This window comes from Eubalaena glacialis, chromosome 11 (assembly GCF_028564815.1).
Source record: "Eubalaena glacialis isolate mEubGla1 chromosome 11, mEubGla1.1.hap2.+ XY, whole genome shotgun sequence".
Taxonomy (NCBI): Eukaryota; Metazoa; Chordata; class Mammalia; order Artiodactyla; family Balaenidae; genus Eubalaena; species Eubalaena glacialis.
Genome location: NC_083726.1, coordinates 60,663,779 through 60,686,208, shown reverse-complemented (window position 1 = coordinate 60,686,208; position 22,430 = coordinate 60,663,779). Strand labels below are relative to the sequence as shown.

The following is a 22,430-nucleotide window of genomic DNA, read 5'->3' as shown; positions in this document are numbered from 1 at the left end:
ACGTTGATTTTATGTAAGAAAATGTGCCCCTACAAAATTGAAAGCAAATTGGGACTTCCCTGGCGGTCCAGTGGTTAAGATTCCTCGCTTCCACTGCAGGGAGTATGGGTTCGATCCCTGCTCTGGGAACTAAGATCCTGCATGCCACACGGCCAAAAAAAAAAAAAAAAAAAAATCAAAATTGAAAGCAAATTTACCACATACCTTTCATGCTGCCAAGCCTTTGTACATACTTGCTCCCCACTACTTGTCTTTCTTGAGATGCTAGTCATGGTCTTCTTTAAGATCCAACTTCACCATTAAGGCTCCCTATCCCCGCAATCAGAATAAACAGTTTCTTTCTTAGCTCTCCCTCAACTCATTGCTGATACCTCTACCACAGCACTTAATTAAATCTGACCAGTGCTTAGTGATTTACATGACTTAACAGCTTCCTTAAATGAAGGTTCTACAATGTGTAGAATTGTGTAAAATGTGTTCATAATTTCATCCCTCCAGACTAGCGCAATGATTGATGGGACCCAAAAAATATCAAAATAAACTTTAACCAAGCCACTAAAGATCCAGGAAATTTAAAGGTTTTACTGTGGTAAATACTGTGCTTTTGCAAAGCAAATAATCTCTCCCTAATAATACTTTTAAATTATAGATTCCTCTATAACATCTGAACTTACAAAGCATCAAATACCTACTTATAAGCCAATTAAATCTTATTTAAGGGACTTCCCTGGTGGCGCAATGGTTAAGAATCCGCCTGCCAATGCAGGGGACACGTGTTGGAGCCCTGGTCCGGGAAGATGCCACAAGCCGCGGAGCAACTAAGCCCGAGAGCCACAACTACTGAAGCCCGCACGCCTAGAGCCCATGCTCTGCAACAAGAGAAGCCACCGCAATGAGAAGCCCACACACTGCAACGAAGAGTAGCCCCTGCTCGCCGCAACTAGAGAAAGTCCATGCGCAGCAACGAAGACCCAACACAGCCAAAAAAAAATAAATAAATAAATAAATTTGTATTTAAAAAATCTTATTTAAAATCTTTATAATTGCATAGGGGTCTTACACAAGGGAACTTGAACTTTTGGTCTCACACTGAGGTGCCCAATCAAGTTCTCAGTAACTGCTCAGGTGTGCAAGGCATACATTTTCCCTCGTCTTCTGTTTCCCCACACGGCTTGTGTCTTCATTCATTCAGCCAAATATTTGAGAATTTACTATATTGGGCACTGGGATGCAATGATAATAAACACAATCCCAATGCTCGAGGAGCACATGATCTAATAAGGAGGAGAAGGGCTAACAAGAAAACAAGTGTGACAATATAATATAATAAATGCCATCACAAATGTAAGTGTGGAGTGTTAAGGAAGCAGGTTAAGAAAGACACCTAGGGCTTCCCTGGTGGCGCAGTGGTTGAGAATCTGCCTGCCAATGCAGGGGACACGGGTTCGAGCCCTGGTCTGGGAAGATCCCACATGCCTCGGAGCGACTAGGCCCGTGAGCCACAATTGCTGAGCCTGCGCGTCTGGAGTCTGTGCTCCGCAACAAGAGAGGCCACGATAGTGAGAGGCCACGATAGTGAGAGGCCTGCGCACCGCGATGAAGAGTGGCCCCCACTTGCCGCAACTAGAGAAAACCCTCACACAGAAACGAAGACCCAACACAGCCATAAATAAATAAATAAGACACCTAAATTAATATTTGAGGGTAACAAAAGTCTTCCCAGAGAAGATAACATTTAAGCAGAGATCCAAAGGCTAAGAAAGAGTTGATTAGGGAGAAGGGGACAGGAAGAGTATTCTAGGCAGAGGGACCAGCAGGGGCAAAGGACTAAGGCTCAGAGAATATGGCTCCTTCGATGAAATGAAAGTAGTTCAGTAGAGTTGAAGCAGTTTGACCAGAGTTAAAAGAATGGCAAGAAATGAGGCCAGATTGGGTGGGACCTTAAGAGTCAGGCTAAGAACTCTGAACTCTTCAGATAGTTCATTAAGGTTGACTTCTCCTCCGTGGGTTTCTATTCTGGCAGCTGGCTAGAAAGAAAGATTATGGCAAGTGAAGGTGTGGAAATCAGAGGGTATGCGAAAATTAAGTAACAGCTCTTTTTGGCTGTAAATTCCTCTTCCTGTATCATTAGTTTGCCCCACAATGCCATCTTGGGGTGGCATCTGAGAAGGTAAAATTTCAAAAGAGCTGTCCCAGGAATTCCCTGGTGGTCTAGTGGTTAGGACTCAGCCCTTTCACTGCAGTGGCCCAGTTCAATCCCTGGTGGGAGATCTAAGATCCTGCAAGCCCTGCGATGCAGCCAAAAAAAAAAAAAAAAAAAAAAAATTAGGTCAATGACCTCCAGAAGTAAACAGTTAGGGAGATACTAGGGCCCCATTGCTATGCAGTACAATAATGATGATACATGTAAATTAATATCAAATTAAATTTGTTCTAAGTTTCATTTTATTATAACACTAATTTCTATTCACTGAAGTCTGAGCAAACGTGTACAGAAGTCAGTGTTGCTAATTTGGTGATACACATTATTTTTAAAAATCAAAAGGAATATTACTCCCAATACTTATCTTCCTGTGCCAAACTGAAGGGGATAAAACACCTACTAGAAGCTGAAAAGAAGAGAGGCAAAACATGTTGTCTACTTGAGTTTATTCTGTTCTTTAAAAAAAAAAAAGAAAAAAAAAAAAGAGGTTAGGGATGGAGGGGGAAATAACCCATAAACACTGTGAACAGGAACCAAGACTCCAAGACTTGGGCGTACTCCCCCTACCCTCAACCTCAGTTCTCCAAGAGACTCCCACCCACCCAATTTTCTTTTAAACAAGACACCCAAATCAGCAGCAAAGGTACCTGGGATAGTCACTGAGATTTTGAACACTGGGAATGGGAGGGAGAAAAGTCCAAAAAAATAGGAGTTGGGAAAAAAAGGGAAGGAATGAGGGAGAGGCTAGGCTCTGGAGGACGGAATTGGGCCATGAGAGGTTGAAGTGAGCCAGTACGGGGGTACCCCTCCTGACTGCTGCTGCCCACGTTCCCCAGGACCCCAGAGAGCCCCATGGTTTGTTCTGCAGTCCATCCTCTATTCCCCAAAGGCCTCACAGGCCCAGCTCCAAGTCCTCTAGCTCCTCCTCCAACGCCCTCCTCCTCGCTAGCTTCTCCAGCTGCTCTTTGCTGGGCTGGCTGATTTCCCCAGCCTGGATCCGCTGCTGCAGCTCTTCCACCTGCCGAAGCTTCTTCTTTAGGTTCTTTATCTTCTTGGCCTTCTCAGCGGTGGCAGCTGAGTCAGGCTGGTCGGAGGCAGCTGCAGGCGCTGCCCGGGAGGCCTGTGGGGCACTGGGGACCTGGGCTGTCTCTCCCAGGGACACCTTCTCGAGAGTCCGGCTCAAGGCCTCCGCCTCCCCTTTCTCTTGCTGCTGCCGCCTCTTCTCCTTCCGCTTCAGGTTGCGTTTGGCTGTCTTGGAGAGGCCTGGTTCACCACCTTCCAGCCTGGATGGGGTGACCGGAGCAGTGGCCTCCGGGCTCAGGCCGGGGGGCAGTTCTGGTTTACTCTTGAAAAACTTCACATACTTGTTCTCATACCTGCGGGGAACAGTGTCAAAAAATCACTGACTTTTCGAGCCCTTTTCCTAACCTTGTAATTTACTTCACCCTTTTCACTTTCCTGCTTCCTTCCTCTGCCTCTGGTCCCTCCCCAACTTTCCTCTGCTCTGCAGATTGTAGGATCCCTAGGTCCTAAAGCTCTGGATCTCTGAATGCTATTTACAGGTTCTGCTCAACAGAGGCCACAGCAACAGGACTTGTCAGTCACTTGGTTACTCATCCTTCACTCATCCCTGAATCCCAGCCCCCTCCTTCCCTTTCCTAGGATCCTGGGATCAGGAAATTCTTCCCTGATCTCACAGGCACACATGTTCTTTCTTGCTGTAGGGACCCCATTAAATACTCCCTCCTCATGCCTAACCACGCACACTGGGACCTCCTCCTGGGGCACATAGCCTTCTTTCACCCTCCGTTGCTTTCGCCAGGTCCCGTCAGGTCGCTGTGTTGAGGCGATGTACTTGCCTGAAATGGGAGAATTAAATTGGAGAGTTACTCTTTCTAATTTTCAAATAGCTCCCAAGGTGAAAGAATGCATGAATGCACACAGCATCCCCCAGCACCTTCCACTAAATGCATCCATTAAGGCATTCTTTTCTCATATCAACCCTCAATCCCACTCTCATTATTTACTGAGTGCCTATACACTGTATAATACACCATCCCTGCCCTCAGGGAGTTTCTACTTTTATAATCTAGTTGGCAAGACAGGGCAGGCATAGAGGAAGTTTAAAAAAAAAAAAAAAACAGCATGAGGACATCAAAGGACAGTACATGAATAAGAGGCTAAAAAGGGCAAAAACAGGAATCATAGGAAGGAGAAATGACCAGGGATGTAAAAAAGGGGAAGTTTTATTAAGGTGGATGGTGAAAAATAGGTCAACTTTCAGGAATCCATACTGTAGATATAAAAGCACCAGAACACAAGGCTATAGGTAAAGATGTTTGCATTATAATAATGTTGCTGCATTATTTAAATTAGCAAAAAGCTGAAAGCAACTTGAATGACCATCAATAGATGAGTGACTAAATAGATGTGGGTCATCCGCATGATGGAACACCGTGCCGTTATGAAAAAGAATGTTAGATACAAATGTACTGACCTTGAATGGTATTCATGATATACTAAGTGAAAAAGCAAGTTGCAGAATAATGCATAAAGATCCTCAAACTTTTTTATTTCAGAATCCCCCATACGCTCTTATTTTGTAATATTATGCATTTCACTGTGCAATCTTTTTTTAAAAAATCACATCCGTTAATCTCATCAGAAAACCCTTTACTGAAAAGCTGTCACGCTCCCAGTGGCAGACACAAGTTTTCCAAAATTCTAATTTCCACTTGAAGGCTTGAATCTTATCACTGGCAACAAACACTGTCAGTTGTTTTCCTTGAAATGACAGGCTCACTTCTTTCATTTTTCAGGAAAATGCCTATCAGGTACTCAGGTCTGAATTACTATAGTTTGTCAGTGGTTCTTTCAAGGAAAAATAGAGTTCCATGAAAAGGAAGCTTGTTTAGCTCACAACTCCAACAACTGCGCCAGTGCTTTTCCTTGAGACAGCACTTCAGTGCGCAGCAGTGTTTCATGCTTACTTCCCATTTAATTCACAGAGAACTCTAAAAAGATGTGTAATTTTCAGTTATAAGATGAATAAGTTCTGGGGGTATAAGGTACAGCATGGTGACTATCGTCAGCAAAACTGAACTGTATACTTGAAAGTTGCTATGAGAGTAGAGTTTCAGTGTTCTCACCATAAATCAATGAAATGATAATTATGTGAGGTAAAGGATGTGTTAACTAACCTTATTGTAGTAAACCTTTCGCAATATATATGTGTATCAAATCATCACCTTGTACACCTACAACATTGTACACAATGTTAAATGTCAGTCATATCTCAATAAACCTGGAAAAATAAATAGATAAAAAGATGTGTATTAAAGAGCCAGGGTTTAATAAAATTAATAATTTTTATTGCATCATCAAGGATACTCTTAAGTGAAACTGGCATTATTTACTGCAAGCATGTGGCAGTGAAGAACACAATGACCAGTACGCTTTGGTGCCACCACCTTGATTAGTGCTAAGAGGCCAGCAGTTTTACCCACCATTGCTTTTGTACCCTCAGTGCAAATGTCAACCCAGAAAAAGGGCAAATAACATCTCAGTATATTATCAAAATAGTTATGCTTGCAGACCTCCTGATAGGGTCTTAGGGAATCCTCAAGGGTCCTGGACAACATTTTGAGAACCGCTGGTGTAGAGGGTGCTCCCATTCTTGTTGGGGCGAGGAGCAGCACTTAGAGGTCCAGACAGTTTGTGTATAGGGGCAAAGAGAAAGGTGTGGAAGGACACATACCAAGATACCAAGACTTTAATGCTGGTTACCTTAAGAGGGATAACCTGGAAGAAGAGGTGGTAGAAACCATTAACCTTTAATAACATATTCTTTAAAAAAATACATATATATATTTGTATCTTGTGTTACTCTTGTTTTTCTTTTCTTTAGTATAACTTTTTTTTTAGTATAACTTGTTAAAAAAAAAGGAAAAAGAAAATAAAAAAGATTAACAAAATAAAAATAAAAAGTCCAGTCCAGAGCCTCCCACGGGGATTATACATTATTACATGAATTGGGCTTTTGTTCAAAAGGCAAATATCATGAACAAATTAAAACTAAAACAAAAAATGTTAAAGAAAATGGGTAAGATTTGACAGGTAGAGGGGATGGGAGAAAGAACAAACATGCGCCAAGAAAGGCTTGGATGTGGGGATGGCCTCAGTATGTAAAGAACAGAAAACAGAGGAGTCCAGGAGAACCAGACAGTTCATGATGGGGAATAACATGAAGCTAGGTTGAAAATTTAAAATGGGGCCAGACCTTAGAAAGCCTTAAAAACAAGGTCAAGGAATTTGGAATTTATCTGGTGAATAAAAGAGGGCCACTGAGGATATTGTTTGCCGAGCTGCAACAGTTTAGAGACAAGAGTAAAAATTCAAGAATGAAAAAACAGGGACTTCCCTGGTGGCCCAGTGGTTAAAAATCCACCTGCCAATGCAGGGGACACGGGTTCGAGCCCTGGTCCAGGAAGATCCCACATGCCGCGGAGCAACTAAGCCCGAGAGCCACAACTACTGAGCCTACGCGTCTGGAGCCTGTGCTCCGCAACAAGAGAGGCCGCGATAGTGAGAGGCCCATGCACTGCAACGAAGAGTAGCCCCTGCTCGCCACAACTAGAGAAAGCCCATGCGCAGCAACGAAGACCCAACACAGCCAAAAATAAATAAATAAATAAATTTAATTATTAAGAAAAAAAGAATGAAAAAACAGAGGCTCTACAGAGGGAGAACTGAGATTAGAGCTGGGCTTTGAAGAAAGAGTCAAACTAAAGTAAATGAAAAGGGAAGCAGGGAGATCAGCTCACTACTTTGCGACGACCTAGACGGGTGGGAGGGAGGCTCAAGAGGGAGGGGATATGGGGATATGGGGATATATGTATGCAGATTCATTTTGTTGTACAACAGAAACTAACACAGCATTGTGAAGTAATTATATTCCAATAAAGATGTATTTTAAAAATTAATTAATTAATATATAAAAAAAGGGAAGCAAAACGGATTCTAAACAGAATCCTGTTCTAAAACAAAATTTCAGACAAGGGAATGCAGATGGCATGGGCAGGAGATGGTGAGTAGACTAGCCTGGCTGAGTCAGGGCTGATGTAAAGTAAAAGAGAATGTTCAGATCTTGAAATGCCAGTTAAGGAGTTTAATATCTGGCACATGGCATGCATTCAATAAATATTTGTCAAATGAATGAATCTTTTATCCAAAGCAGAGTTTTAGGGCAACTAATCTGGCATGATGAAAAGATGAATTGTTAAGAGAAAACACTGGAGACTGGGGCAATCAGTTAGGGAAAAAAGACTGCAATAAGGGGGCTTCCCTGGTGGCACAGTGGTTAAGAATCTGCCTGCCGATGCAGGGGACACAGGTTCGAGCCCTGGTCCAGGAAGATCCCACATGCCGCGGAGCAACTAAGCCCGTGCACCACAACCACTGAAGCCCGACCACCTAGGGTCCGTGCTCTGCAACAAGAGAAGCCACCGCAATGCGAAGCCCGTGCGCCGCAATGAAGAGTAGCCCCCGCTCACGGCGACTAGAGAAAGCCCACGCACAACAACGAAGACCCAATGTAGCCAAAAAGAAAAAAAATAAAATAAGTAAATTTTTTAAAAAATCATCTTTCAAAAAAAAGACTGCAATAATCCTGGCATGAGAGACAGAACTGGCTGAGAATGGAAAGGAAGAGAATGATGCCAGCCACGTTATCAAAGGATCAACCTCACTTGGTAATTCACTGACTGGGGGAAGCGTAAAGAGGTTAAAGCCAAAGACACTTCAACACACTTCGTTTTAGCAATACCAATCTTGAAAATTTAGCATAAGGAAATAATTCCAACAGGAAAAAACGAAAACAGAAAAAAGAAGAAAGGGACAGTAATCATGTGAAAACGATGGCATTATTTATAAATAGCTAAAAATTAAAAACAAACTTCACATCCAGTTATACAGGAGTGGTTTATAATATAGCCATTAAAAATAATGACAAAAAAATTTTAATCATTAATATGATATAATGGAATATAAAACATAAAGTTATATACGCTATGATTTATTAAATGTTATGCATATTCATAAGTTTAGAAAAGAATGTGCAATACGAAGTTATGTTGGTGATTGGCTTATAAATAACTTTTCCTTTTAAAAATTCCAATTAATGTTGTTGCTATACTGTAGGTTTTTAAAAATCTCATTTTGGGTTTCAAATCCAAGCGGCTTTGGAGAACGAGTACACAAAGGAGAGTGAAATTACTTTTGACCAGGTAAAGTAAAAATTTTATGGAGGACAAAGCATCTTTGTGATCTTTGGAAGATGAGCAGGATTTAGACAGGTGGACGTAGGGGTGTGGTTATGAGGAAAGAGGATAAAGGGAAGTATTTCAGGCTTATAGGACAACATAAACAAAGGGACAAATCAGACTAGTCATTCCCCTACTTAAAATTCTTCCTGGATTCCTGTTGCCCTCCGGGTATTTACATGGAAGATGGAACCACACACAAAGGCCTTCTTGACCCAGCTCTTGCTAGTCTCCAGCCTCTTCATACCCAGTCATTCACACTCTCTGCTCCAGCCACTGAAATAGTCACAAATCTCACCTGACTGTGTCTTTATTCTCTATGCCTTTTTGCTTTTACTTCCTTTGGCTTGGAATAGACTTTTCTTGATTCTTATCTTAGTTAACGCCTATTGGTCTTTAAAGGTCAAGTTCAAGTATAAACTCCTCAGTGAAGTCTTTCCTGACCTCCCCACCCCAAACCAGTTTAGAAATTGCCCTTTGTGCACCCACAGCACCTGTTGTGGCCTTTTATCATGATCTAATGTTTAAAATAATTGTTTGCTTGCTTAAGAGCAGATACTTTGCCTTTGGTCTTTGAAGCAAAGGGCCTGGTCCATGGAAGACTGTAATTAATTCAAATTAATGAATAAATAAAGTTAAGCATCATATTAGGGAATAGCAAGAATCCAGTATATTTTGGCAAAAAGCATATGTAATGGAAAAAGAGACTAGAGGTAAATTAGTCAGAATATGAAAGGTATCCAATCTCGAGTTTGGACTCAAGCTTCAGAAGGTGGGAGAACACTGAAGGCCATTAAGAGAGTGCAGATGATCTGCTCAAAGCATTGCTTTAAGAAGATTAACCTGAAAAATGTGTAACATAAACTAAAGGTAGAAAAAAATGAAAGCAATAGCTGCAATGTGAGAAGACTTGATTTAAATGGTCTCCATAAGTGTTGAAAAGAAAATGAAAGAGAAATTCATTATGAAGAATAAGTAGTCAGGATCTGAAGACTGCCAAGATTTGAACGAGAGAGAGGAAATCATTGTGCTACAGTGGATTTAATCTGGTGCTTTTCACATGTTTTCTCTTATTTTTCACAACATCCCTGTGGGCATGTAGGGCGTATAGTAATAACATTATTCACACATGGATTTTAAATGTTTATTGAGTACTTGCTGCTGTGGCAGGCAATGTAACAGGAGCTAGGGATACAACAATGAATGAATGGATGAATGAATGCCTTCTGGGAGCATGCATTCTAATTAAAAAGAAAGGTAGGGCTTCCTTGGTGGCGCAGTGGTTAAGAATCCGCCTGTCAATGCAGGGGACACGGGTTCGAGCCCTGGTCCGGGAAGATCCCACATGCCGCGGAGCAACAAAGCCCATGCACCATAACTACTGAGCCTGCACTCTAGAGCCTGCGAGCCACAACTACTGAGGCCCACGTGCCACAACTACTGAAGCCTGTGTGCCTAGAGCCTGTGCTCTGTAACAAGAGAAGCCACTGCAATGAGAAGCCTGCGCACCACAACGAAGAGTAGCCCCCGCTCGCCGCAACTAGAGAAAGCCCATGCGCAGCAAGGAAGACCCAACGCAGCCAAAAATAAATAAATTTATTTAAAAAAAAAAAAAAGAGTCCATAGGAGAAGACAACTTTGTGAAAATAACTAATTCAATTCTAGACAGGCAGTGTTTTTACATGGAATTAAGGAGAAAGGGACAATGCTAGAAACATACATTTAAGTACACTGCAGAGATTATAGTTGAAGGCTTAAGACTAGTAAAGATGGCAAAGGCGTGGATGGACCTAGATCCTCTCATACAGAGTGAAGTAAGTCAGAAAGAGAAAAACAAGTATCGTATATTAACACATATATGTGGAATCTAGAAAAATGGTATAGATGATCTTATCTGTAAAGCAGAAATAGAGACAGAGACATAGAGAACAAACGTATGGAAAACAAGGGAGAAAAGGCAGGGTGGGTGGGATGAACTGGGAGATTGGGATTGACATATATATACTATTGATACTATGTATAAAATAGATGACTAATGAGAACCTACTGTATAGCACAGGGAACTCTACTCGGTGCTCTGTGGTGACCTAAATGGGAAGGAAATCCAAAAAAGAGGGGATATATGTATACATATGGCTGATTAACTTTGCTGTACAGCAGAAACTGACACAGCAGTGTAAAGCAACTACACTACAATAAAAAATTAAATAAATAAAACACAGCAAAAAAAAAGAAAAAGACTAGTAAAGATGGAGTGTGAGAAAAGATAGGGCAGGGCTTCCCTGGTGGCGCAGTGGTTGAGAATCCGCCTTCCAATGCAGGGGACACGGGTTCGAGCCCTGGTCTGGGAAGATCCCACATGTCGTGGAGCAACTGTGCCCGTGAGCCACAATTACTGAGCCTGCGCGTCTGGAGCCTGTGCTCCGCAACAAGAGAGGCCGCAATAGTGAAAGGCCCGCGCACCGCGATGAAGAGTGGCCCCCACTTGCCGCAACTAGAGGAAGCCCTCGCACAGAAACGAAGACCCAACACAGCCAAAAATAAATAAATAAATAAATAAAATTAAAAAAAAAAAAAAAGATAGGGCAGAAGCTTCTTGAATGGCCATCCTAACTGGAAGCCCTCAGAGATACAAATAGCCCATTATCACAAAGGAATACCTATTTTATGTTATCTTGGTTTCAGTCTCTGGCCTCGATGGTGTCCAAAGGTAAAGTCAAAAAGAAGGGAGAGGTTTGCTGATTCCTAACCCTAGAAATAAAAACCATGGGCAGAATACCATGATTTTCAGTAGCATCTTTGAGAGAACCAGAAACTAGAGGTTAGAGACTGCTACTATAAGAACTTTGTAAGCTTTGTTATTTCCCCACATCTGCTATTTTGTAATCCTCGATCTATTTCCTTAAACTGAAAAGGGCTTTGTTTTCAGGGGTGGCAGGAAGACAGTGAAGAGACAACACAGCAAGGCTTGAAAGAACTCCAAGGAGTTAGGTGGAAGTGACTGTTAAAGGTGTGCTGAATCCCTGGGGCCTGTTTCAAAGTTAAGAAAGGAGATCTGGGTCACAGATCTGAGCCTGAAGATGACCTCAGGGCCAACAATTATAAGACTTAGACGTGGTTTCTTTTTTTTTTTTTTTTTTTTTATTAGTCATCCAGACATGGTTTCTAACATAGAGAAAATATTAAAAGAGAAGATCCAATCTGGAGGAATGACCTTGGAAAAACGGTCATGATTATTTTCCTCAAAAAAGAAAGGGTGTCAGCAACACTAGGAAATAATCCTTAGAAAAGAAGGACCAAGACAGTACTATTCCATGGAGACCAAAAGAGTTTGAAGTAACGGCAGGTGATTAACAGTATTAAATATTACAGAGAGATTAAGGAAAAGCAGAACTGAGTAGGAAAAGGTTATTGATTTTGGAAATTTGGAAATCCCTAATTATGTTCAAGAATACAGCCTCAGACAAGTAGAGTGGTCAGAAGCCAGACTATAAGTTAATTAAGCGCAATGAATGTTTATTGAAAGCCTCCTATGAGAAAAATACTATATGAAGTGCTACAGGGATTATCAAGATCAGTAAAATGGCCCCTACTGTCAAGAAATTTACAGTTTAAGTAAGGAAGAAGGTGGGCAAGTTAGGCAAACAAAGAATAAGACAAAAGTATAAATGTCTTAGGTATCCCTAAGAGACACTGACACATAACTAATAGGAGATTTCAAGAGAATAAATAACCACACCCCATTTGATGGGGGAAGGTGACAGGAAATTAGGAAGATCTCAGGGACTTGACCTCAAAGAGTAGGAAGCAGTAGTAATAATAACAACAGTAAATCAGTGGCTGATATTTTTGCAGGCAGAGAAAGGAAGGGAAAGGGCATTCTAAGAGGAATAACAACAAGCAAAATGATGGCAGTGTAAAACTCACGGTATGTTAAGAACAATTAGGAGAGAATGTTTATTAATGAGTGGGTACTTTACACCAGGAACTTTACATACACTACCTGACTGAATCTAGACAATAGGTAGATTATTATGATCTACAGCTGAGGAAACAAAGTCTTCAAGAGGTTGAAGATATGTCCAAGATCACAAAGGCAGCATGTAGCTGCAGTCTGAACTCAGTCCTGACGCCGAAGCTTACATACCAGAACACTCCTATTCCACCTGTTTTATACTATACTGCCCAGTTTCACTAGAGGGTTTAGGCAGAGATATAGTATGTGATGATACTGTATCGAAAAGTGGTTTGTGCTCATATTAGAGAAGAGTATCTTGAATGTAAAAGTGAATGGTCCATATGTAAATTTGATAGTCAATTCCGAAAAGATAACAGCAGCTACCCTTTACTGAGTGCTTGCTTCATGCCAAGGACAGTACTCAGTGTTTTTGTGTGTGTGTATATATATATATATATATGTATATATATATATATATATATATATATATATATATATATATATATATATGTAATTTTTTTTTTTGAGGTTTTTTTGACATGGATCATTTTTAAAGTCTTTATTGAATTTGTTACAATATTGCTTCTGTTTTATGTTTTGGTCTTTTGGCTGCGAGGCATGTAGAATCTTACCTCCCTGACCAGGGATTGAACCCACACCCCCTGCATTGGAAGACGAAGTCTTAACCACTGGACTGTCAGGGAAGTCCCTGTTTATATATATTATTTCATTTTCACAACTCCATGAAGGATTATTCATTTCACAGATGATGAGAAATTTAATAATTTGCCCAAAGTTACAATGTCAGTAAACTGCAGTAGAATTCGAATCCAGGCTGTGGGTTCCAAAGGCTGTGCTTTTTACACTACTATTGTGTATTGTGTTATAAGTGAAGAAGAATACCAGAAAGTTCAACCTCACTAGTAATCAAAGGAAATACAAATTAAAACAATAAAATATCATTTTTACCTATCAAAGCAGTAGAATTTTTAAAGATCAGAATACCAGTGTAGTCCAAGAAGTGATGAAACCAGTATATTCATATATTGTCAATAGTCAAACCCTTCAGAAAGCAATCTGGCTAACTAAGTGAGAGAGTATAAGGTAGTCCTATCATATAGCATTTCCTAAATATTGTTATGTAATAAAACACTACTTCTGTAAGATACTGTAACACTACTTCTGTAAGGTTACCCAAAAAAATTTGTTAAATAAGTTTGAGAAATTCTGGGTTAAACATAGAAAAAAAAACTTTTGTTCTTATCAGCAAGACTTAAATGAGTTATGTTCTCGTTCATGTGAATATTCCGATGGAAATGTGGTTTACAGTGTTTCCCTAATTTATTTGACCACAGGAAGCTTATTTTTATTTTAGTTTTTTATTTTACAGCACATCTCACAGGACTACTAAGTGTTCTGAGAATCATATTTGGGAAAGTACAGCCATTCGGTATGATCCAAATTATGTTAAATAGATATGCTATATATGTGCAGAGAAAGAAAAACTAAAAGGAAATGTAACTGTAGTTATCTTTGGGCTCTGGAATTACCAAATATGCATGGGACTTATATTTTATACTAGTTATGAAAATATTTTCCAAGTTTTCTACAATCAATATAAATTAATTTTATAATTAATTAAAAATAAATAAAAGTTTGTACCCTCCAATCCAGTAATTCGACTTCTGAGAAATCTGTCCTAACAAAATAACCCTAGGGCTTCCCTGGTGGCGTAGCAGTTGAGAGTCCGCCTGCCAATGCAGGGGACACGGGTTCGAGCCCTGGTCTGGGAAGATCCCACATGCCGCGGAGCAACTAAGACCGTGAGCCACAACCACTGAGCCTGCGCTCTAGAGCCCGCGAGCCACGACTACTGAGCCCACGTGCCACAACTACTGAAGCCCGCATGCCTGGAGCCTGTGCTCCGCAACAACAGAAGCCACTGCAGTGAGAGGCTCGCGCACCGCAACAAAGAGTAGCCCCCACTCGCTGCAACTAGGGAAAGTCCGCACGCAGCAACGAAGACTCAATGCAGCCAAAAATAAATTAATTAATTAATTAATTAATTTAAAAAAAGAAAATAACCCTAAATGCAGACAAAAATTTATGCACAAAAATATTCAGAGTTCTTATAACAAAAATTCTGGAAACAATCTAGAAGTCCAATAACAGAAGAAAGGTAAGAGAGGGTGTATGCCCAAATAATAAAACACTCTGCCAGTATTTTAAAAGATGTTTTCAAAGAGTTTTTAATAGCAAGGAAAAATATTTATATGTCGTGAGGTTAAATGAAAAGGCAACACATAAAAATGTAAATACCGTCTGATTAAAAAATGTTTTAAAAATGCACAGAAAAATAGAGATCAGAAGGGTATATGCCGGGCTTCCCTGGTGGCGCAGTGGTTGAGAATCTGCCTGCCAATGCAGGGGCACGGGTTCGAGCCCTGGTCTGGGAAGATCCCACATGCCGCAGAGCAACTAGGCCCGTGAGCCACAACTACTGAGCCTGCGCGTCTGGAGCCTGTGCTCCGCAACAAGAGAGGCCGCGATAGTGAGAGGCCCGCGCACCGCGATGAAGAGTGGCCCCCACTTGCCGCAACTAGAGAAAGCCCTCGCACAGAAACGAAGACCCAACACAGCCAAAAATAAATAAATAAATAAATAAATTTATTTTTAAAAAAAAAAGGGTATATGCCAAATTTAACAGTGGACAAATTATATTGAACAAAAATTAAATAATTAAATTTGTACTTAAGGAGCAGTAATCTGCTAACAGTGTGTCAAATGAACTGAAACAGAGAGAGAGACAGAGGTAGGACAACTGTTTAGGAGGTCATAGCAATATTTGCAGGATAAAGGAAACTAGAATTTTATCAGGCACTTAGATTGACCCAAGTACTCTGCTTGATACTTTACACATGTAATCTATTCTAATCCATAATCTTTATAACAGTAATAATTACAGAACCATTTCTTGGGTACTTTCTATGTGCTAGACATGTACATTATTTCATTTAAATTTTAATTCTCACAATAATCCTATGTTGTAGGAGTTATTATTCCTATTTCATTGATGAGAAAACTAAAGCTTGGATTCCCTAGGCTTAAAATTCCCAGGCCATGTAGCTAACAAGTATTGAAGATGGGATAAGGGTAACAGCAGCAGAAACAGAAAATGATACTTTGACAACTGGAGGGTGGGGGGTAGAAGAGGGAGTAAAAGACAATGCAAAAACAACACCCCAGTTCATTTTGTTAATAACAACAAAAACACCTAGTGCTCTGATCTTGGTTTCCCACACCATTCTTAAGTAAAAGGAACAAGGGCTCCTTGGAGAAATAGCTGATTCTAGGACTGGGCCAGGAAATATGCAAGATGAGCCTGGAGCAGCTTCTAGTGCCAGAAAGTAAGAAAGAGCTAAACAAAACAAAACAAAACAAACAAAAAAAACCCCTACACTGATGGGGATATGTCAAAGGGACACAGGGCCAACCAAAAGAGCTCCCAATGTTCAAAGCTGAAACATTTGAGCAATAAAATAAATAAAATAACCCGAAGTTCATATTGATACACATAAATGATTGAATAAATAAATGGCAGAGAAGAGACAAATCTGTGCAGAAGAATTTCAAATGACGTGTATAAATACTCCATCCTTAAGGAAGGTAGCATAACTCCCCACTCTTTAAGTGTGGGCTGTGAATAGTGACTTTCTTAAGAGTACAAAATGGAAAGGAGAAGGGGAAAAAAGTAACTTTACAGTGGAGAAACTTTACAAACACTACCTCAGTCAGGAGATCATGGTAAATATCAAGAGTAAAAAAATCTTTGTGATACTATGTATCCTCGATATGATATGATGAAAACATCACTTTACTTCTATGGTCCTCCCCTAAAAAACACATAACCCCAGTCTAATCATGAGACAAACATCAAATTCCAATAGAGGGGCATCCTACAAAAATAACTGACCAATACTCCTCAAAACTGTTAAAGTCATCAAAAACAAGGAAAGTCTGAGAAACTGTCACAGCCAATAGGAGTTTAAGGAGACATGAGAACTAAATGTAATATGGGATCCCGGATGGGATCCTGGAACAGAAAAAAAATTAGGTAAAAACTAAGGAAATCTGAATAATGTATGGACCTTAGTTAATAACAATGTATGAATATCGGTTCATTAATTGCAATAATGATACCATACTAATGTAAGATGTTAATAACAGGGGAAACTGAGTTTAAGGTATATGGGAACTGTCTGTATCATTTTCTCAATTTTTCTATAAATCTAAAACTGTTGTAAAAAATAAAGTCTATTTAAAATAAAGAAAGAGAGAAATGACGCAATAAGTTGATCTTGGGTTGGCTAGAACAATGGTGCCTTTAACAGAAATAAGGAAGGAAAAACTGATATTGATTATGGTCAGACTGGATTTAAGGTGTGACAGTATATCCAAGAATGAAAGCTACTCACCACACAATTAGAACTGACAACTCAGGAGAGAAGCTAGTGCTAGAAAGAAACCATTTTGAAGAGTTAAGGAACAGGGAATTCCCGGCAGTCCAGTGCTTAGGATTCGGTGCTTTCACTGCTGTGGCCCAGGTTCAATCCCTGGTCAGGGAACTAAGATCCTGAAAGCCGCAAGGCCAAAAAAAAAGGTTAAGGAACAAGTAAGCAGTGAGGAAATGGAAATAGTATGTGTGGACCTGATATTCAAGAAATCAGGCTATGAACAGGAAAGAAACAGAAATAACAGACCTTGATTTCTCAATGAAACAGAAAATGAGGCCATTTGCCACAAGAAGGGGAATTAAAAGGGAAAGTCACCGAGAGTTGAGAAAGGTAGGGGAAATAGCCATGGTACAATGTAAGCAAACCAACAAAGAAGAATTGGAGAAAAGCTGTGATCTTGGCAGAAGTTAACATTAAGTTATACTGAATGTGCTATTGTCTGTGCCTTTTCTCTAGCCATGTGCTGTGGCCTAGAAGCTGAAGCCAAGAAAACAGTTGATGGGTATGAGTCAAGATAACAGAAGTGCTTGCTTAGTATTGAAGATCAGAATGAATGAGGAAAGCAATGAGGATAGTGACTGGTCACAGAGGTCTAGCAGGGTAGCATCAAAAGTAGTCATGACTCATGTCATGACTACTTGTCATGACTACCAGTTATGACTGGTAGACTTGACTACTTGACTACCATTCATGACTGGTAGACTCAATGAAATGGGAAAGGTCAAGGACCAGAGAACCTAAGGAGGGCAAAAAGCTGATTCTATGGGTGTGTGGAAGTAAAAAAGGTGACTGGGTAAGGAAGCTAAAATAAGTGATGGGGAACTCCTGAAGGGGGAAGCAGTGTCACAGGTGATGTCCTATGTAGTAGGATATGTAGTAGGTCCAGATTGTAGTGATTCTGATGTGTGGCTGGTTTGAAAATTCAAAGTAAAGTTAATGGTCTCATGCTGAGGAACTATACAATAAGAGTATTCCAAAGATGCTGAAGACACTGAGAATGAGTGGAGACACTGAGAAATAGAATAAAAGAAAAGAAAAAAAAAGATATGCTACATCAGGGTCCTTGTGGGCAGTGAATGATGGCCCTGAGGTTTTACAGAAAATGTTATAATTGCATGGCAATACCTTCCATGAGAATTACAGTGACAGTGGTAGATCAATGATCTGGAAGTAGTAAGAGAAAGCAAAAAAGCAGTGTGATTCCTTCTCTTCCACGCAGTCACAGAGAACAGAAGATACCTCTTGGTGGGAGGGTAGGGTGAGATGTGATATCTGGATGTCCGTTAAATCAGTTTAAAGAAAACATTAAGAATAAAGAGAAGTGTACTGGACAACGAGTAATATTTTCAAAGCACACATTAAAAGAAGCAAACTGAAGAAGTACCTACTATGTAGAGAGCAAGAGAAGAGGTTGTACCACTTTGAAAGGTGAGGTTGCAGAGAAGTAGCAGAGACTTGGGTTGTCATTAGATACCATAGGAGAGGTGGGTTGAGATGTAAGTAACATGGAAAACAAGCAAAGCAAGAGGCATAAAAGGTGCATTTTAAAACACACCGCATGTACCAAAGCACACACACACTGTCACTTCTACAGAATACACATACACAATGAGGGCTACAAAAAACAGTAATACCTTGCTTTGTACAGCATTTTATAAATTGCTTTCACATACACTATCTTATTTGACTGTCACTGGGTAGATATGCACATTTTTCTGAAGGTGAGGAAATTAGGATGGGCTATAGCCAAAATGAAAATCTTGATTTTCAGTTTTCAACACATAAACCTCACATACACAACAGATATTTCAGCATCTCAATCAGCCAGGTTGGAAAATCTTCTCTGATCAGAAGGCACAGTGGGTTCTGTAAACTTGTCACACGGCTTGAGAGGCCACTAGACACCTTCTTGTTCACCTTCTACCACCTTAGATCCCTCAACTCCCATCACCATCGCCAGAGAAGGTACAGAAGGGTGGTGCCATCAAGGAGAAAACTCTAGCTGAAAGTTGTATTAGGTTCCTCTTCCTTTCACACCTCTGTACCTCAGTGACCCAACAATGAAAATAAGGGAGAGTGAAAAAAAGAACTATGTAGCAATGAGGAGGTCTCCAACAGATATAGCTTCGAGAAAAAGAATTTAAACGGGGCTGGGGTAGGGCAGAAAGCAGGTACACTGAGAGATGGGGGAGGGGAAGAGGGGGAGAGCAGGAATTGGAGGAAACTGAGAGTGGAGGAGCCCCCAAGCCTGAAGAACCCAAAAGAGATATGGCAGCTCCAACTTCTGGACAAAAGCTAAGGGCCCGTGAGGGTCCTGGAGCAAGGTCCAACATTGAAGGACCCCACGGTTTGGGTGACCGGAAGCGGAGACCCCCAAACACGAGACCAGAAGGGGGCGCAGGTGACACCCCGTAGGAGAGAATGAATGGGGAAGGCGGTCCGGAGGGCGGGGCAAAGGAGGGGCCCCGGGATGGGCGGGGCACAGACCCCTTTCCAAGTCCGAACCCCTACCCCGAGAGCCCGGGGAGAAGCGGCTCCACGTCTCCCGCACTCACCGCCGGTCTCATCAGTTACATAGGGAGTCGCCATCTTGAAAACGCAAACCACTTCCGGCGTGAGCGGGCCGGGGTCCCGCCCCCCTCCCCACCGGAAGTGGAGTCCTGATCGTAGCAAGCCACCATTTTAGTCTTAAAGGAAGAGTGCACCATTTCGTAGACAGCAGTGAAGGAGGAGGAAGGGAGTAGAAGCTGAAGACTCTAAAAAATAAGAGCCGTGGGCTCTTTTACTGCCACTGATAGCATTATTGAGCGCCTGCTGCGTATACAGCAGTTCTCTGGGCGCCGAGACAAGTTCCGAGGCACAGCCCCTCTCCTCAAGGCACTCTTCGACTGTCTACGACCTGCGGGAGAAAAGGGGGCAAGGCCCACCTGCACCCAGAAAGGGCGGGGGGCGGGGGGCGGCTAATTAATGAGGAAAAGAAGAATATTCAGGCCCTGGCCTTCATCCAGGTCCCAGAGCAGCTTGGGGACATGGGGCGGGACAGGCAAACTCCGGGAACGCACTGGGGCGCACCGATTTTGGGGGCGAACGCAAGACCCCAACTAACCCTCTCTTAGAAGGTGGGGAGGTCGAAATCGCGTGCTGATTGCCCTTGGCCGCTCAGCTCAACCCTCTGGACGGAGACCCGAGAGAGGGGAGTGCAAGGCCGAAGGCGCTGCCGGTCGGTCACCTGTCCCCGCAGCCTCAGGGTTGCCGGCGGCTTCTACGGCTGAGGAGGCGCGGCGGGCCGGGCTGGGCGGGCAGCCCGGGCCTGGCCCTGCCCCTGGGGCGGCCCCAGGGACTCGGGCGGCGAAGTGACGACGGCCCAAGTTTGCTCTGGCCTTCGACCCGGGAGCCTCCTCGGGCTTGGCCCCAGGGTCAGAGGGCAAGGCGAAGGCTTCTGGGAGGACCCAGTTAGTATTCTAATTAACCTCGTCCAAGTCTCTGGGCGCTGGGGATCGAAGTCGGGGCAACGCGCCAATAATCTGAGCCGTACAGTCACTCCCTTTGCAGCCCTGCCCTGCCCCGTGCCTCCCTATTCTTTAGAGGAACCCAAACGTTCTCCCTCCCCCGCTCTTTTCAGCAACTCTTGTTCCTTCTGGGCTAAGTCCTGCTAAACTCGTTTCCCTCACAGCTTGGGAGGGGCCGGCTGCAAGTTCCTCTCCTCAGGTGTCTGCCCTGCCCTCTTCCTCCCCCCCCCCCACCATGTTGCTTTTTCCTCATCAACCCTTTTACCTTCCTCCAAATCCCCCACTTTGGCTTAGGTTAATGTCCAACAGAACCAGTTAGTGACCACCTCCAACACTAGGCTGCATGTCCCACTTAAAAAACAAACAGACAAACAAAAAACAAAGCAATGGCTGACTAGGAACTTATTAAAGCTTTGAAATGAAGCTTCAGAAGTTTTATGGGGTCACAGCTTGGCTTCTCTTCCATACTCCACCTTCCTGAGTTCCACCAGAGGCCCAGCTCAGAAGATCTCAAAAAGACTCATTTAAAAACTGATTTGCATTCAATACACTGTCATTGCAAGTGTTCTAACACTGCCATCCTTCATCCCTGCTCTTCTTTCACCAATTGTGCTTCAGCCCTGCTGGTCTAGTAACCTGTCCATAGCCTTGTTACTAAAGGTAAGAGTGAGCTGAAGCACGTAAAAAGTAGAGGGATGCGTTGGTACTGACTGTACTACCTGAGGAGTACTAATGGGCTAATCAAAGGACCTTTCTGCAAGAAGCAATCCTAAAGTGGCCCCTGTTGACCACCCTACCCTAGGCCCCCCACTATGCCTTCAGACATCCTGCCTCAGCTCTGGGGTTGACGAGAAGTGAAACTCAATTGTCTGCCTAGCAGACCTGCCTGGGACCCAGCCCTGAACCCCGGATGTGTCCCCCACCACGCTGAAGAGGAAGAGGGGAACGAAGAGGCTGGGGAGAACAAGGCTGTTGTTTTTTCCTTTCCCTTTGTTCATTGCGGTTTCTTTCTTTCTGATTTTTATGATGTGGTTGATTAAAGAAATGAGCACCTGGAACTGTAGGCATTAGACGCCTCCTCCTTAGATGTTTCTTGGCCTTTCTTCCTCCCACCCCCACCAATAACTGACTGGGGTATGATGGAGCACAGATCCGAAAGAAGATGCAAGCCTAGAGTATGACCGATTCCATCTTATTGCTTATTAGAGAGATCACCACATGCCCCACTTTGAAGTCTCAAAAAATGTCTTAAAAGGAGCATCTTTAACTTCATGTAGGAACATAGCTGAGGATGACAGAGTGAAAAAACACAGGTCGTACATAGGGTGGTAGCGCTGCAAGTGTTATTTGCAAGGAAAGCTGAGTGCCTTAAGGATTAGTATCATTCCAGGATTTCTAGATGAGGGGCTCAGGGGCAGAAAACTGATTGGAAGAGGAACTAGGGGACCTGTTCTTACTTATATTGTATGTTTGTTTAGGATGGCTTATACACATACCCACACAACCAAGCCACCGTTTGGTGCAGTCCTTAAGCTGGGCTATCTATGTCTTTGGCTGTCCTGCAGAACAAAGTACAGGACTTGGTGCGTAATAAACCTTCAAAAGTGCTTGGGGCTTCCCTGGTGGCGCAGTGGTTAAGAATCCGCCTGCCGATGCAGGGGACACGGGTTCAAGCCCCTGGTCCGGGAAGATCCCACATGCCGCAGAGCAACTAAGCCCGAGAGCCACAACTACGGAGCCTGCAAGCCATAACTACTGAGCCCATGTGCTGCCACAACTACTGAGCCCACGTGCCACAACTACTGAAGCCCACGTGCCTAGAGCCTGGCTCCGCAACAAGAGAAGCCCCCACTTGCCACAACTAGAGAAAGCCCGCATGCAGCAACCAAGACCCAATGCAGCCAAAAATAAATTAAATAAATAAAA

At 42.4% G+C, this 22,430-nt stretch overlaps 1 protein-coding gene across 1 annotated transcript; it reads right to left on the bottom strand.

Moving 5' to 3' along the window:
• Positions 1–2,632: 2,632 nt before the first annotated feature.
• Positions 2,633–19,629, bottom strand: PYM1 (PYM homolog 1, exon junction complex associated factor). The gene is made up of 3 exons (XM_061205325.1): positions 19,551–19,629; positions 3,969–4,062; positions 2,633–3,579 (listed from the first exon to the last, which is right to left on the bottom strand). Exons 1-3 carry the CDS (start codon positions 19,582–19,584, stop codon positions 3,096–3,098), a joined length of 612 nt encoding a protein of 203 aa, XP_061061308.1. The 5' UTR covers positions 19,585–19,629; the 3' UTR covers positions 2,633–3,095.
• Positions 19,630–22,430: the final 2,801 nt, after the last annotated feature.

Excerpts from the sequence above, each read along its gene's own strand:
- PYM1 (XM_061205325.1), bottom strand. The coding sequence starts at position 19,584 with ATGGCGACTCCCTATGTAACTGATGAGACCGGCG. Across the intron at positions 4,063-19,550 it reads TGTAACTGATGAGACCGGCG|GCAAGTACATCGCCTCAACA; the intron begins GTGAGTGCGGGA and ends CTCCCATTTCAG. Across the intron at positions 3,580-3,968 it reads CCCCAGGAGGAGGTCCCAGT|GTATGAGAACAAGTATGTGA; the intron begins GTGCGTGGTTAG and ends TGTTCCCCGCAG.